At 44.6% G+C, this 16,431-nt stretch overlaps 1 protein-coding gene across 2 annotated transcripts in view; it reads left to right on the top strand.

The window, feature by feature from the left end:
• Nucleotides 1–16,431, top strand: part of CSNK1G1 (casein kinase 1 gamma 1) — a 93,482-nt gene that overhangs the window by 34,766 nt on the left and 42,285 nt on the right. The window contains exons 3-5 of one of the 2 annotated variants that reach the window (XM_021554255.4): nucleotides 5,430–5,845; nucleotides 10,424–10,464; nucleotides 14,705–14,774. In XM_021554255.4, coding sequence (XP_021409930.1) covers nucleotides 5,668–5,845; nucleotides 10,424–10,464; nucleotides 14,705–14,774 — 289 coding nt within the window. In that variant the 5' untranslated portion in view covers nucleotides 5,430–5,667. Of the gene's footprint in view, nucleotides 1–5,429; nucleotides 5,846–10,423; nucleotides 10,465–14,704; nucleotides 14,775–16,431 lie in introns of those variants that run through there. The other variant, XM_077785865.2, reaches the window with a different exon arrangement.

Genomic DNA, 16,431 nt, shown 5'->3' with positions numbered 1-16,431 from the left:
GCACAAACAGCAGGACAAGAGGAAATGATCTCAAGCTGTGCCAGGTGAGGGTTAGTTTGGATATTGGAGAAAAGTTCTTAATAGAAGAGTTTGTCAAAGATTGGAACAGGCTGCCCAGGGCAGTGGTGGAGTCACCATGCCTGGAAGTGTTCAGAAGGTGTGTGGATGTGGCACTTGGGGACATGGTTAAGTGGTGGTCGTGGCTGTGCTGGGTTAATGGCTGGACTCAGAGAGCCTTTCCAAGCTCGTGGATTCTGTGATTCTAAGATTGGGTATTTGGTAATTTGTTTATCTCCTCAGGAGCAGGGAAAATCTCAAAACTCTTATTTCTCATTATTAGAACAGTGACTCTGCCAGGAGTAACAGGGTGGCTGCAGAAGAAGAATTTTTTTTTTTTGTGGCCAGTAGGAAGGACAGAAGCAGGATAAGAAATGCAACATCATCATGAAAGCAGGGAGATAAAAAACAGTGGGATGAGAAGGCTTTAAGGGATGTGAAGCCTGTGGAGATGTGTGTTCATGCAGAAGAGAGCAGAGCTGGGAATGAAGGCTTTACTAATTGCACTTCAATAAAGGCAGAGCACTGACGCCTTGGAAGCTGTTAATGCACACAGTGAGGCAGAGCATACAAAGCCTGCTTGATCCTCTAAACTTAGGGGTGCAAACTCATAAAAGGAGTTGGTAGATGCTAAAAACATGAGTGAACACATTGTGTATGTCCTAGTTTCAAAATGTTTCTCCTTACCTGCAGCTTGGCTGCTCTCCCTTTTTCAGAGGGTGAGTGCTTTGTCCCAATCTGTGGCAAAGCCAGTGAAGTTTTCTGGTGCTGAAGGCTCTACTTTTTACACAGTGTGAGGGTGGAAGCTGGTGAGCTCATATCTGTGTGTTTATAACATGTCAGTTGAGAGCCCTGGAGGATTTTCTAGTCTTTGAAGTCATGTGGGAAGTAGCAGATCTTGTCTGGAAAGTGCTCTCCACATCAGGAGACGTACCAGACATATTTACACAGGCACGTGGGGTGGATGTTGGAAAATCCAGTGGGAAAGCATGTGCCTTGTCCTAAAGCAATGATCTTGGAGCTGCTTTGAGGAATTGTGGTCTTGTGTCTGTTGAGAGCAGGATGAGTTCACCTATCCCAGCAGAAAATGGGGCTTTCTTGGATGTCTCTTCTTAAAAGATTTTAAAAAGAATTATGGGGCTGAATTCCTGCCTCTCAGATTGTTGCTTCATCCACAGGCATTTTCAGTTTTATTTCTGGCATGTAGCGACTCCTTCAGGGATCAAAACCACAGAGATCTGGAGCAGGCCTGCTTGCTTCAATTTGAAGATGTTCATTGACTCTTTTAATATGGACAGATTTCTGAAATTGTGCCACAAATCAAGACTTTGAGAAAAACTTGTTCCTGTCATGGAAGGGTCTCCAGAGTAACTCAAGGAGGTCAAAGAAGGCTTGAGTTCAAGGGAAGCGAGCTTTTCCTTTGGGAAACAAGGGAAAGGGGGAACAAGAATGGCTTTGGCTTCTTTACACCAGCCTCTCATTTGTGATGTCCTTTCCTACATCTGAAGGGCTCCCCTGAAAAATTGTGTGGCTGTGAGCAGGTCTCTGTGCCATTCATTAAACACTCCTTTACACTGGATTGTGGATATCAACACAAACAGCAGCTGCCCTCCAGACTTGCCTGGAATTGTTCCAGTCCAGGCTGGACCAGGCTTGGAGCAACCTGGTCTAGTGGAAGGTGTCCCTGCCCATGGCAGGGGATGGGACAAGATGGGCTTTAATGTCCCTTCCAACCCAAACCATTCCATGATTTAATACCACCTAGAAGCTGTTTTCTAGCTGTAGTGCTGCAGGTTTATTAATGGAGGAGACGTCATGACAAAGATTTGGGTCCAAATGTTTGGAAGCGTGTAGGATACTGTGCTACTGTTTTTTACTTAGCTAACTGTGCTGCAAGTAATTTCCTTTCAAGCCTGTGTCTTTCATTAAATAACTGTTCCTGTGTCTCCAACTGTATTGTAGTGAAATCAATCCTTGGAATTGGGCTGATTCACCATTAGGGAAATATCTTCATGCAGCTCTGTTCAAATGGAAGTAACTTTGAGGAGCAATCTTGCTGAGTGGGTGGAAAGGTAGGAAGGAATCATTATAAAAAAGTTTGAATCATGGCAGGAAGTCATCCTGGTGTTCTGAGTAGTCTTTAAATATTAATGTGACTGACAGCCTGGTCTTCATTCTTCTGCTGCTTCCCTCCAAAGCCGAGTGCTGTGCTGGTCCTCAAAGGCCATATTTGGTGCCATATTTATACTTTTAGTAGGTGGTAATGATGGTGCAAGATCTTTGTGTGATGGAGTGTGCCAACAGCTGGGCTCTGCTCCTCGGCTTGGCTGTGATAAAGAGCTTCTCAGAGGCGTGGTTCACTTACATATTGCTGCTCTGAATTCCTGTTTGCAGGAGTCTTTCAGCTGAGAGAGGATAGTTAGTGTTTGCAGACTGTCAGGCATGACCTTTCCATCCTCCTCCCCAGGGAGACCTGATCCAGATGGGGAGGGGGGGATGGACGGAGGTGTAAGAGCTCATAAACGTTAACATCTTCCTTTGTGAGCCTGAAGATGTGTGGTGGGATTTGTGCTTAATTTGCCTGAGGATAATGGGGCTGCTTGTCCCATCTGAGATGTGCTGAGCAAGGTATAAACTCGGCAGGGTTTGTGCTCTTGCTGGAGATTTCTTTCTGTTTCCATTTTTGAGGTTGTAGGTAGTTCTCTGTCATAAATTATTCAGTCTTGATTGAAATAATGACTTTGGTCTCCAGGGGGAAAAAAAAATTCTTCTCTGGCTTTGGCAGGTTCGAGTTTGTTTTCTAAAGTGTTACTGTTTTTTTACTCATAGAATTCCTATATCCTGCTCATCTTTCTTAGTGATCCAACCCCAGGAACAATCCAGCATCCTGGAATCATTTTGATGGGAAAAGCCCTGTGAGATCACAGTGCTGGGAGCCATTCTCCCAGCACTGCCAAGCTCATCACTAAGCCACGTCCCCAAGTGCCAGACCCATATGTTGTATTACATGGAAGATGATAGCTTTAACTGGAAATAAAACATTTGACTGGAATGTTCTGGGTCTACTTCCCTTGCCATAGCAGAGATAGACCAAATAGACCAAAACTTCCCATGCTTCAGTTTTAGTTTTTCAAACTTGCCAGAACAACCTGTGTGAGTAAATCCACCTGCTACTAGAAGTCATTCTCACGTTTGGTTGGAGTTCAGCAGTAAAACTCCGTAGTTTCACTGATGGTTCTTTTTCATGTTGTTTGTTTTGAAGCCAGTCTCTCCTCCCAGGACAGCCTGGGGTGGAGTCCAGTCAGAGTGATTTTCTGATATCTGATAGAGCCTCATCACTGCTCCTGCTGACTGGTTTCGCAGGGCAAACACAGCTCTGCTGTGTCTGTGCCAAGTGTGGCAGCTGAAAGTACATGGGGATGTCTGTGATGGAAAAACCAGTTCAGCCAGTTCACTGGTAACGGATGCCTCCTGCTTATCCATATTCAGTTCTGAGTATTAAATCTGGAATTAATTTGAGGCACAAGTAAGGCTTGGTAATGCTAAATAATTTCTTGCACATGAACATCTCCAGCTCTTTTGTCTAGGACAGAGGTGCAAATGGTGTTTCACACGTTGCTTGGGAGCATGTTGGGAGCTTGCCACTTTGGTTTATGGCCAAACTGGTGGTGTGGCTGAGACATGGAGGTTCTCAGGTGACCTTGTGATTGCCAGACCTCCTAGATATGCTGCAGTCATGCTGTGTGACATTTTCTGCAGGGATCCACAACTGTCCTAGGTGACAAGGAGAATTCCAGTACCTGAAGGAGATGGACATACAGGAAGGATGAGGACAGACTTGTTATAAGAGCAAGAAGTGATAGGACAAGGGGACTTTAAGCTGAAATTATGTGCTTGGGTTGGATATTAGGGAGAACTTCCCTGTGAGGGTGGTGAGCCTGTGGCACAGGTTGTCCAGAGCAGCTGCAGCTTCCCCATCCCTGGAAGAGTCCAAAGCCAGGTTGGCTTTAGACGAGTACTGTTGCAGGAGAACTGAGCCAGTTGCCTGAGTAAAGTGACTTCTGAGCCTTCGTTTACATGGTTTTGTTTCTGGGTGTCCTTCCATTGGACTCTTGGTTGGTTGGTCTCATTGAGCACTTGTGTGGTTGCTTTGGAGGCATCAGAAGTAGGACACAAACCTTGTTGGTAAAATTATACAGCAACTATTCTAGTCACACCTGGAAAATCTGAATGCAGCAGTGCTCCTGTAGGGCTACAATCCACTACTTTTATATCCTGGATATGGGGGGTAGTTCTATGTGTGTTTATTATAATTCTTGATTTTGATCTGCACCCCAGGAGTGCCCAGTACCATCTCCTGATGCAGCACCTGTGCAGACAAGACATCCTGCAACCTTTCCCTTTATCCTGCTGATTTCTTGGGAAGTGTGGGGAAGCTCAGCCACCATGCTGGTACCTCTGGACTGTCCTTGTGGGGCAGGACCTCCTGGGTCCTTGCATCTCCTGCCAGTCTCCTTTGGTCTTGTTCCTGAGCACAGAAGAACCATTTGACCTGCAAGGGTTGAGAAGCATCTATGTTTTGTCCCCTTTAGACTGAGTTATCAGCTTTTAAAAAATAATTAATCATGCTTTGGCTCTTCATTTTGGTAATCTCTGTAGGACCGCAGTTTGAATTAACAAATATATCTGAGGTCAGTTTGGACTTCAATGATCCTCGTGGGTCCCTTCCAACTTAGATTATTTAAGATAATCTAGATCAACTTGAAAAGAGGTAAAAGAAAGGAGAATTTTATTAAAGTGCTACAAAACTTTCTTCTTCTCTTGGCACCTTTCATTGGCCCCTTTGTTTTTGTCTGGCTTTTCTGTAGTACTTGATAAATGTATGAAGTGAGGAAAAAACCAAACCTACACTTCACAGGGGCTTTAAAGGTGGGATGTGGTTTCCTCACAGTGTCCACTTGATGTGCTGGTGTAGTTGGAGTGACTTTGGTTACTGCATGTGGTGTCAGTCCAGTGGAGTCATGGAATTGCAGACTGGTTTGGGTTGGAAGGCACCTTAAATCTCAGCTGGATCCACCCACAGCCACAGGGAGGGACACTTCCCACTAGACAGGTTGCTCCAAGTCCCATCCAGCCTGGCCTGAGACACTTCCCAGAATGGGACAAGTAGCAACAGTGGATGGGCAGCACTTACATTTCTTCATGACATCAGGGCTTTTTATCAGAACATTGTTAAGAAAATGATAAAGTTTTCATATAGCTGTTAAATTCCACGAGACCAGGAAAGTTCTGGACATTGGCCCTGTTGTACCTTTCTCACCTGGTATTTTAAAATAATTATTTTTATTTCATGTATCTCTTCTTTTGCCCAGGTAAGAAACCAAAAGCAACTTGCCTCTATTGAACTCTCAAGAACACAGCCGACCCTTTGGTACATTATCAAGATGCGTTAGAAAACTGGATCTGGTGCCAAAAGAACTCCATGAGTTTCCATGACTCTCCTGAACTCCAACGCAGATACTTTTGGATATAAATTTCTGTTCTAAGGAGAAGAGTGTGTGCTCCAACTCCTTTCTGCCAGCTTGCTGGCAGAGGTATTTCACTAAGATCATGGACCATCCCAATAGGGATAAGGATGAAAGGCAGCGGACGACGAAAGGAATGCCGGGAAGGAGCGGGCACGGTTCTCGGCCAAGCTCATCGGCGTCTTCTGGCGTTCTTATGGTGGGACCCAACTTCAGAGTGGGCAAGAAGATTGGGTGTGGGAACTTTGGAGAACTCAGACTAGGTAAGAAGCAAGCATTTTAGTGGGCCTGCATTATGCAAATTAGTATTTCACCACTGGAATATAAATACATAAAAACTTACCTTGGCTCGAGAAATGCGTGCGCTGTCTTGTTTCCCAAGCGTTGAGCTGCTTTATCCGAAGCTTCTGACTCAGAAGATGTAACTCTTAGCATGATTTTGATTTGCATAAAGTCAAAGGGAATACACTGGAGAGGCCAAAGATGCAAATTTTGAACAATCCCAACAAATGACGACTGTTCACAGCGCTGAATATCTTGCCTAAGGTGAAAGAAAAACTTAACTGTGAATTGTTAAATCTTGCTCTCAATTTTTTGTTCATAAGATAAAACACCCATTTAAAGAAATGGGTGAGACTCTTTCTCAGCACTCAATTCCATGTCCTTCTCTGACCTCACTGCCCTAATTTCAGCCCCATCACTCTCTCCCTGCTCTATGTGTTGGACTTGCTGGCGAGGAGCAGGATGTGCCAAGTGGCCATCTGGCTCCCTCAGCCAGCCCGGCATTTGTTCATGGTCTGTTGGTTTCCTAACCACATCTTGCAGCTGGTTGCCCAAAACAGATGGTTCCACTGATGCATTGTTTGTTTAGGACTACTTAAGAGACCAATGCAGAGCACTGCACTGGGCTCTTCAGTCATCCTGAAAACACAATGCTTGTGTTTTAAATGAGATGGGTGAAGCAGCTGGTATTGCTTCAATAACTCAAGGGTCATAACACTACTGATAGTGTCTTTGTAGATTCCTGCTCAGAATCTGTCCTTTTAAATGAATCTGTGTGATTTCCCACTCTGAGGCTGGGTTATTGCATCAATACATGTGCTGCTGTTCCATGGTGTGAAGATCAACCAGCTCACTTCTGGTGTGTCTGTAAATGAGTATTTTGGTTTCAGCATTGCATCAGAGAAGCTATATTGATTCATCTGAGTAGAGATAACACTTCTAAGGTGGAGAGAAACCAAGGCCAAGGGTGGAAACTCCCACCTTCCTGCACATGAGTATAATTGGCAGCTAAGGATAAATTTGGATTCTTACAGTGACATAACATTAATTGCTCTGTTGGATTCTCAAACCCCACCCCCAGCAAACGTCACAATCTCAGGATCCCCAGGGTGATGTTGAATTGCTTTGTAATCCAAGCTCTGCTCTGAGGTTTAGCAGCTGTAGTGGATCCCTCTGGATATATGGTTCTTGAATTTATTCAGCTGGTGCCCAATTCACAGAATCACAGACTAGTCTGGGTTGAAAGGCACCTTAAAACTCATCCCATTCCACCTCTGCCATGGGCAGGGACACCTCCCACTAGCCCAGGCTGCTCCAAGCCCTGACCAACTCCCTTGGACACTTCCAGGGATCCAGAGGGAACCACAGCTGCTCTGGGCAGCCTATGCCCAGGCCTCCCCACCCTCACAGGGAGGAATTTCCTCCCAGTTTCCCATCTAACCTTGCCCTCTGGCAGTGGGAAGACATTGCCCCTGCCTGTCTTGTCCCTCCAGGCCCTTGTCCCCAGTCCCTCTCCAGTTCTCCTGGAACCCCTTTAGGCACTGGAGGAGGCCCCAGAATCTCCCTGGAGCCTTCTCCAGGTGAGCACCCCCAGCTTTCCCAGCCTGGCTCCAGAGTAGAGGGGCTCCAGTCCTTGGAGCATCTCCCTGGCCTCCTCTGGACTTGCTCCAGCAGCCCCATGTCTTTCTGCTGCTGTTGGACCCTGAGCTGGAGGCAGCTCTGCAGGTGGGGTCTCACCTGAGTGGGGCAGAGGGGCAGAATCCTCCTTCCTCTGCTGCCCACACTGCAGGGAGGCAGCTCCTGTTTCCAGGATTCTTTTTCACATTTCTCAAAATTTTAGTGATATTGAGTTTGTGACTCATGTAAAGTTTCATGGACTTCACAGAAGAGATTTCACTTCTGAAAATGTCCGTTTACAGAGAAATTAAGTTTTAAATTGCAACACCTGTTAATTGTTTCTTTTTCTTTTAATAATACATGTATTGTTAATGCTAGTTTACTAAAAATTTAGGCAATGAGCCACACGTACTGATAACAATTTGTTGTAAGGTTCTTACAGAAGCTGTATTTCTCTCTTTTTTTCATTTCTTTTGCTTTTTTTCCTGTCACTATCACTTTAAGAGTTCCTGTTTGCTCAAATAGCAGCTATTTCTCTTGCACAGCCCATGGTAATTATCGCTGGGGGGAAGGAGAAGCAGCAGCTGAAATCCGAGCACACAAGTCTCTGATAACAGTTTTGTCCTGCAAAGATGAATGATGTGCCCTCTGCTTTTTGCCTATTTTTTACATGGTTTCAGAGCAGTTAAGCACCAATATCACAGGCAGAACAAAGTCACACACTGATAAGCAAAGGGAAAATAGGCTTTTCCAATTCCCTGAAGAATTTCTCTTTTTCAAGGTGTTGTATTTTCAGTTTAAGCTTCTCTTGTTTGATTCTTCAAAAAGGAGATGGCACTTAGCTAATGAAGCTGTTTGCTGTGTCTGTCCAGCTCACTGCTCAGGGTTGATCTTTCTTCCTGAAAATACAGATCACCCAAGGATAGATGTAAAGCTGAACATGAAACTTAGCATTTGATAGGACAGGGGAAATGGCCACAAGTTGTACCAGGGGAGGGTGAGGCTGGATATTAGAAAAAAAATCCTCACTGAAAGGGTGGATGAGCATTGGAACAGGCTTCTCAGGGAAGCATTGAAGTCACCATCCCTGGAAGTGTTCAGAAAATTGAGGAGATGTACCACTGCACAATGTGGTTTAGTGGGAATGGTGGGACTTGTTCAAAAGTTGGCCTTGATGATCCTGGACGTCTTTTACAAAATTAATGATTGTGTGATCTGGCCCAAAGTAAAACACTGAAATGGGGTAAAGCTCTTTCAGTGTTTTCTGGTGTCGGCAGGTTCCTGATGAAACTGCAAGATCTCCTTTCTACTCTTAGTTTCCAATCTAGGTGTAATATGTCTTTTTCTAAAAGATGTAAAGGAATACATGGAAAACCATCCTGTGTGTCAGGGGTTAATGCTGGGGCTCAACTCTGCTGGCAGAAAACACCCCCTCTGAGGATATTTAACCTTGCATTTAAATCCCTGTCCTGTGCATCACCAGGTACCTAAACAAGTTGGAGCTATGATGTCTTCTGTTACTGAGGGATGTTAAAAAATCTGCTTGGTGCAGACTGGGCCTGGGAACACCCAGTCACAGATTTAGAGGCCAGAAGTACCCTGAGTGATACAGCAGGGAAAGCATCAAAAGAAGTTAAATGCAGAAAACATGAAGCTGTTGTAAACGAAATTTCCCCTGATACTTCAGGATTTAAAGATGACTGTGTGTCTTCTCCCATATTTGTAATGTCTTTAATTTTATTGAGCGTCCCTGTGCTGTTGTATCCTGTGCTCAGGAGGACATGGAAGGTTTTTTAATGCTGTCATGTGGATATGGAAGAGCTGCTCCAGCTCCTGCCTGCTCTGAATGATGTCACTCCATGTCCTGGGCTTTCTCAAGAGCTGGGCTGTCCCAGCATCAATATCCATTACAGGAATTAGAAAATAAATTAGTAAGAGAGCTGAGCAAAGCTGATGCTACAAATAAGCCCGAATAACTTCCATCCTGCATTGCTCCTGAATTTTGGTGTTGCTCAGTAAAAGCATGACTTGTGCTGTGACACTGATGACAAAGATCAATGTTTCCTTAAATAAATCCACAGGGAGCTTTTGTGGTGGGGGCTTCCTTCCTCCAAGGGGATGGTGGGACAGGGACAGAGGGGTCCAGGGACTGCCCAAGCATCGTTCCCTGTGATAGCTCTTCCAGGAGAGCTTGCTGTCAGGCATGAGCCAGGTGGAGGGGGGTGATTGCTCAAATTCCCTGGCAGGGGAAGCAGAGGACGTTGAGTGATACGATAAATGGCAGTGTCAGAACACAGGGAGAGATGCTCCGTGACATGGAGCTGTGCATCACTGCCTCAGATCACTGAGGAGGCCCAGGGCTTGCTTCAAACACCAGACAGGCTCCTGGAGGAAAATTCCCCTCCAGCTGTAGCACACATGGGTCTCAGCTCTGGTTCAGTGCACCTGAATTTGAGCTTGGCTTGTTGTGCTCATCTTGCACTCCTGCCCTTCCTGCTTCCCAGGGCATGATCAACCTAGTGAAACTCCCTGCACATCCCAGGATTAAACTGTTCAGTGTCCAGCAGATCCAAGACATTTCCAAAAGAAATGACTCTCTGACTCTTCATTTTTTTGTTCCCCAGACTTTTTTGGCATCGTGGCTAATGAAGCCTAGCGTGTCTGGGATACCTCCTTTAACACGTGCATGGAGCCAAAGTGCTGCCATAAAATACAATTGCCTTGTGCTGAGTGGAAAGTGTTATTTTCCTGCCCTGCTAAACTGCTGCAAACTGTTCATTATTTTGACAATTTTCAGTCTTATGCTTTGTGAAAAGCAGGAACTTCAGGGGGAATTGGGGAAATAGCCCTTTGGCATCAGTGTCATTATTTCTCATTGTGCCTCGAGCTGCAAGTGTTGAATGTGGAACTAAAATATTTTTTTCCTTCTCCCTTTGCTGCAGGTAAAAATCTCTACACCAATGAATATGTAGCGATCAAACTGGTAAGTAGTAGCTTCAAGTGTCTTGTACTTCATCTTAAAAATTCAAACCAAAAGTAAGTTTTTCAGTTTGGGCTCAGTGCTGCTCCTACCCTCAGCTGGGAATGACTTGTTAAAACTAAGCTAAGTTCTTAAAAGCACTAAAAGCAGGGAGAAAAACCATCCTTCCACCTGCTCGAGGTTTTTGGATCCTAAAGGATCTGTATCTGTCTTAGAGCAGTGAGAGCCTTGTTCCTCTGCCCAAGTCCCAGTGAAGGGCACTGGTAGTGGGTTTGCACCTCCTGCTGCTCCATGGCTCAAACCTTTCCATTCAGGACTCCATGAATTCTCCAGTTGTCAGAATGTTTGGTTAGGAGCATGGCACTGTGCAGCCTGGTGGTCCATGTTTTTAGAGTCAAGAGGCAGGAAAGAGGGTGTTCCTTTGGTTAAAATTTCCTGGAGGAGCAGTTGGGTCTGGTGTGATACTGAGAGACTGCAGGTGCAACAAGCGCAACAAGATCCAATTTGGTGAAGATCAGTCCTTCCTCTGGCTGCCTTGGGTGGCCAAGAAGATACAGTCTCATCATCTGTGGAATGGGGAACTCCCTAACTTGTAGCTCTTCTGCATTTATAAACTCACAGCCTAGTAGTTTGTGTTTAGGCCTTAACTTTTCCGATCTGTAAACTCAGACTTTCATTAGTCCCTTGGTGTTTCAGATTCCATGTCTTCACCTGATATGCTGAATTCTCATGGGAACATTCTTTAAACATAATCCAATCCCTAAAATCTGAAGTTAGAGTTGTGGTGTGACACTGCAGCAAACCCCCCAGTTTGCCCAGTTGATGCTGTCTGGCAGAATGACAGAATGAACCACTGGTGTCAGGAAATCAGGTTGGACTTGGTGGATTCATTGTGATCACGTTTGAGTGCCTCAGATTCCATATCTCTGGCATTCCCATAATGCTGTGTAGTAGATGAAAAATAATTACAGCTTTGCAGGAGGAACTTGTTCTTACACCTGTTGGCAAATGTGAGAAGATGTTCCCTAAAGAAAATAAATAAATGCCTGCAGAGGAATTCAGGAACATAGTATCCCAGATGGGTTTGGGTATCCTGGAAGGGATCTTAAAGTTCATCTCATTCCACCCCCTGCTATGGTGGAACACCAAGGACACTTCCCACTATCCCAGGTTGCTCCAAGCCCCGTCCAACCTGGCTTTGGACTCTTCCAGGGATGGGGCAGCCACAGCTGCTCTGGGCAACCTGTGCCAAGGGCTCACCACCCTCACAGTGAAGGATTTCTTCCCAATATCCCATCTAATCCTGCCCTCTGGCAGTGGGAAGTCATTCCCCCTTGTTCTGGCACTCGAGACCCTTGTTCAGAGTTCTTCTTCAGCTCTCTTGGAGCCCATTCAGGCACTGGAAGGTGCTCTGAGCTCTCCCTGGACCCTTCTCTCCTCCAGGTGAACACCCCCAGCTCTCGCAGGCTGGCTCCACAGGAGATGCCCTTGAGATGGATGCACATCAGAAAGAAGAATTGTTGCTTTTAGGCCATAGAAAATGTGCTGTGTACACAAACAAAGTGTTTTATTGAAGCAATAATGCTTCTAATTTGCTTCCACAGATAATCCCACTAAGTTGTTGCATTGGAAACCATAAGTTGAAACACAGCTGTACTAGTCCAAAGGGTGCTTTTTTATCTCAGAAGAGTGGCTGCAGTGATGCCTCTCAGTAACCTGAAGCTTTTCCATATGGCAGGACTCAATGGCATTGCCTCATGGCTGCCTCAATCTGACCTGTTTTTCTGGTCACATTCTTTCTTCATTTTTCTTACTATTTTTTTTCCTCCAAAAAACTGAGTGTTAAAGCAGTTGCACTGCAACACTCTCCAGTTTCATTTAACCTGTTGTGATCCAGGCTTAAAAATCTCGGGTCCTTCTTGCGTGAGGGACTGCAATTGCCATCCAGTGGCCATCCAGGTGTCCATATATATGCTCTGTTTTGGAGAAGTTTAAGGAGGAAGTAGTAGGAGAAATGGGGGTTTCTTGGTCTCCTAATCTTAGACAAAATTCCACAGGAATAAGAATGACTCATCTCCTCAGCAGCAAATACACTTCACTTACATGTGCACTTAACTTCTACTTTCTTTATCCTTAAAATAATTTGTGGATTAGTGGTGGAGTAGCTGTAAGATGTACTTAGAGGCAACATTTTCTTTTATTTTCATTGTTGGACCAAGTCAAAGCACTGCTCCAAGTCCTTCAAGCTGTGAGATCCTCTTGTGTTACTGCAGCCCTGCTGTCTCAGCTATTCCTGCCTCCTATCACAATGTTAGAGCTGGGAAATGAAGGAATTGTGTGATGGATACCAACAGCCCATCAGAAAGTGCTGTGAAATTCCATGCTAATGCCTCATGGTTTCTTTTATGGGACTGAGGCTACACCTTGGAAAACTGCTGCCAGTGGAGATTGGTCCCTGTGTTGATTGGTGTGGTGTCACCATGTGGCTTCTGGTCCTGCTCTTCAGCTGACTTACTTGGTATGGGGTATCTGGTATTCTTCTGAGGGTTTTCAAAGCTGCACTGCCCACGTTAGGAATTTCTTCCCTGGGAGAAGCCAGCCTGCTGCATCCAGCTGCAGTCAGAGCACAAGTACCAGGCCATCCCCTCGCAGCAGTGATGACGCCACTGGTTCGAGCTGTGGATTTTCTCTGTTAGGCAGTAGCAATTCAGTTATTTTTACTGCAAACACAAAATCTGCCATCATCCCTAAGCCCTTGGCCTACAGGACAACCATCTGTGCTGGTATGATCTCCTCAGAAGCTGCCATGACTCTGGCAAGTGTCCAGAGCTCTGGCTCCAGCAGCTCCCGATGCAGACGCGGCTCAGGGCTGCCTCCCCTGATTTTGTCACGAGCAGCATCATGTCCTGCTGCATCAATCCTTCCCCTTTACATGTCTGGATAAATAAACTACACCCTGAACATGCCAAGTTCCTGTTGCCCTGAATCCCTGTCCTCTGCAGGTGTCTGTAGACCCTCCCTCAAGCCACCAACAATTACCTTAATTTAAATGTGACTTATATAACAAACTTGTGTTGCTTTGTGTTTGCCTTCAGTGCAGGTTCAGTTTTTCCTCCAGAATATTTTTTTCACGTTGCTTGATGAGTATTTGGTCATTTTAGCTTTAAAACATCATGGATTTGGTGACCTTGGAAGCCTATTCCTACCTCAATGATTCTGTGATTAAGCTGAGAAGTAACCAGGAGCATTCATTCCCCTTGCTGGGAAATGGATGGGATGACTTGAGCTGATGAGGAACAGCTTGGCTACAAGTCAAATTGCCTGAATTCCTGTACAGAATTCCTTCTCCACACTTAGAAAGAAGCCTTGACTATGGAGTTCACAGCCAGTGTGAGCATCAGTCTTACAGTGCAGACAAGAGGTCAACAAAAATTGAGGCCAGTATTAACTCCTATCTCCAGGCTGCCTGGGCAGTTGGTAAACCCACATCTATGCCTATCCCAAGTGCACAGTTTTATTGCAGATGTAATTACTCCAGTCTCTTAATCCTCTCCATATTAACTCTATATTTTTAGAACCTCTGTAATCTTGCACGTTAATGCCTTGATGGATTGTAGGCATTAAGTCTTGTATGTAAAATGCAGATGAGTAACAGTTAATGAATGGGATGGTTTGGGTGCATTGCAGACTTACAATTTTATTTTTTTGCATTTTGTGGATAAAAATAGAATATTATTGAGTGTTTCAAGATGTTTGACTGACAGCTGCCAGAAGGAGGGGGAGACTTCTTCCTTTTTCCCAACTGTCTGGCTGCATTGTGGTGCTTGCTCTGAGCAGCTGTGGTCTGATGTAAAACACACTCGTTTGACTCAACATTTTTCAGAAATACAGGCTGGAGACCAGCAAAAGTGCTGTGGGCAGTCACAGTGCCCACAGAATGAATTTGAGCTTTTGCAACCTTGACTTCCCTCTGCCAATGTCCAGGGTTGTTCTTCAACCATGGAAGGATCCTTGAATTTCACTGCAATGAATGAGCTTTGTATTTAAATGAGAATGTTATTTCTCCTCCAGAGAGCAAATCTTACTGCTTTTTGTTCTTTTCTTATTTAAATGACATTTAATGGTGAAGTCTGTTGTTAGAATTTCAATTTGGGGTGTTTTAATTATGCACAAATCTTCAAGTAGAGGACAGAACTTCTTTTAGTCAAACTGATTTTAACCAATTTATTTATTTCTGTTCTAGGAACCAATTAAATCCCGGGCACCACAGCTTCATTTAGAATACAGGTTTTATAAACAACTTGGAAGTGCAGGTGAGTAAACCTATCTTAAGCTTATCAAAAGTTTTATTAAATTTATTTAATTAAGAGATTTCTTTTTTAAATCAAACACCACCATAGTATTTGTTGTGTAACTCTGACTTGAACTTAGGGATCTGCGCCAATTCCTTTTAGCCTCACACAAGTTTTGGAAGCTATTTGGTGAGAATTGGATCATAATATGATATTGTATAATTGTGTGGACCTAAAATGTTGAGTTTGTGTGGATTTGCTGATATGGAAATACCCCTGTAAGTGTGTTTGCAAAACATAGGAATTTTCAATGGATGGAAAGTTACTTGTGTATAGAACAACACCCCTTAAGTAGGTGATCTAAAGTCTTTAAACCTAGGAAATGGTTTTCATTTTTACTTGTTAAATCATAAGAATGTCCACAAGCCCCATGGCTCCTCTGTGCAATCATGGTCTACAGCAAATAGGAGAAAAATAGAGCAGGATCAGCCAAAGGTGGAATTTTTTATACATTTTTTCTGGCAGTCTCTGGTTTCCCTGATACAGAGCTTGAGTTGTGTCTAATAGTGTTTGGATTTTTCTTCCCTGAATTTATGGTTGTTTTTTAAGCCTGAAGAGCCTTTAGTATGTGCTGTTTCCCATGACAAGGATTTCCACAGCCTCGTGCAGGGTGTTCCACTGCTCAAGAAAGTCTCTGTGAAGCAACAACCTTCTCTGCTCCTTCTGTGCCTTGATCATGTGTTGACTTCAGGTTTTGACAAGTTTCTTACATTACTGTAGTTTTTTAATACTTCTGATTTTATTTTTCCTGTTTCCCCTGAATGGACCCAGCTTCCACTTGCAGAGGATGTCTGATGGGCATCCAGAAATACTTTGGTAATAATATAGTACCAAAATACTAAGTTAAACTTCCTGCTGGAGTTCTGTTGATGCTTGTGATTTCTGGGATACCCCAGCCCACACGTCTTGTGACACATGAGTGAATCCCAGTCTGCTTTTTCTACACCACTTGGCTTCCTTCCACTCTTTAAAGATGTTATTACGGAATTATAAAACTGATCAAAATTTGAAGGAATGGCTTTATTTGGGTCAGATTAAGTATTTTGAGGTTTTCCCCTGTTCCTAAAGAATTTAAACTTTCCATCCTGTAATACCCACTCAGAGCATTCATGGAATGGCTTGGGTTGGAAGGGTCCTTAAAACCCATCTCGTTTCCCCCCTGCCATGGGCAGGGACACCTCCCACTATCCCAGGTAGCTCCAAGCCCCTTCCAGCCTGGCCTTGGATCTTTCCAGGGATGGGGCAGCCACAGCTTCTCTGGGCACCCTGTACCAGGGCCTCACCACCCTCATGGGGAGGAATTCCTTCCTCGTCTTGAATCTGCTGTCTTGGAGCATTTGTCAAGGGACTGTTGGGAAGGCTCCTGAGCAACCTGGCTCTGTTTCTCTCTCTGTGGTCTCATGGGTGTCGCTCTGCTGTGTTGTTGGATGTCTTTAGAAGCTCTTGTGCTACAGTTTTGCTAAAACTATTGGAAATTGGCCAAGTCTTGAGTGGAGGATGTGAACTACAGTTCTGGTCTCACCATGAAACCTGGAATCCAAGCAAAACAAATTTTGGTGCAGTCAAGCTGCCAGGAGCAGGGAGGCTTGACTTGGGAGGAGTGTCTGGCTGGAAAAAC

This window comes from Lonchura striata, chromosome 10 (genome assembly GCF_050655825.1).
Source record: "Lonchura striata isolate lonStrDom1 chromosome 10, ASM5065582v1, whole genome shotgun sequence".
Classification (NCBI taxonomy): Eukaryota; Metazoa; Chordata; class Aves; order Passeriformes; family Estrildidae; genus Lonchura; species Lonchura striata.
The sequence above is the reverse complement of the archived record's forward strand: the minus strand, read 5'-3'. Positions and strand labels throughout refer to the sequence as shown.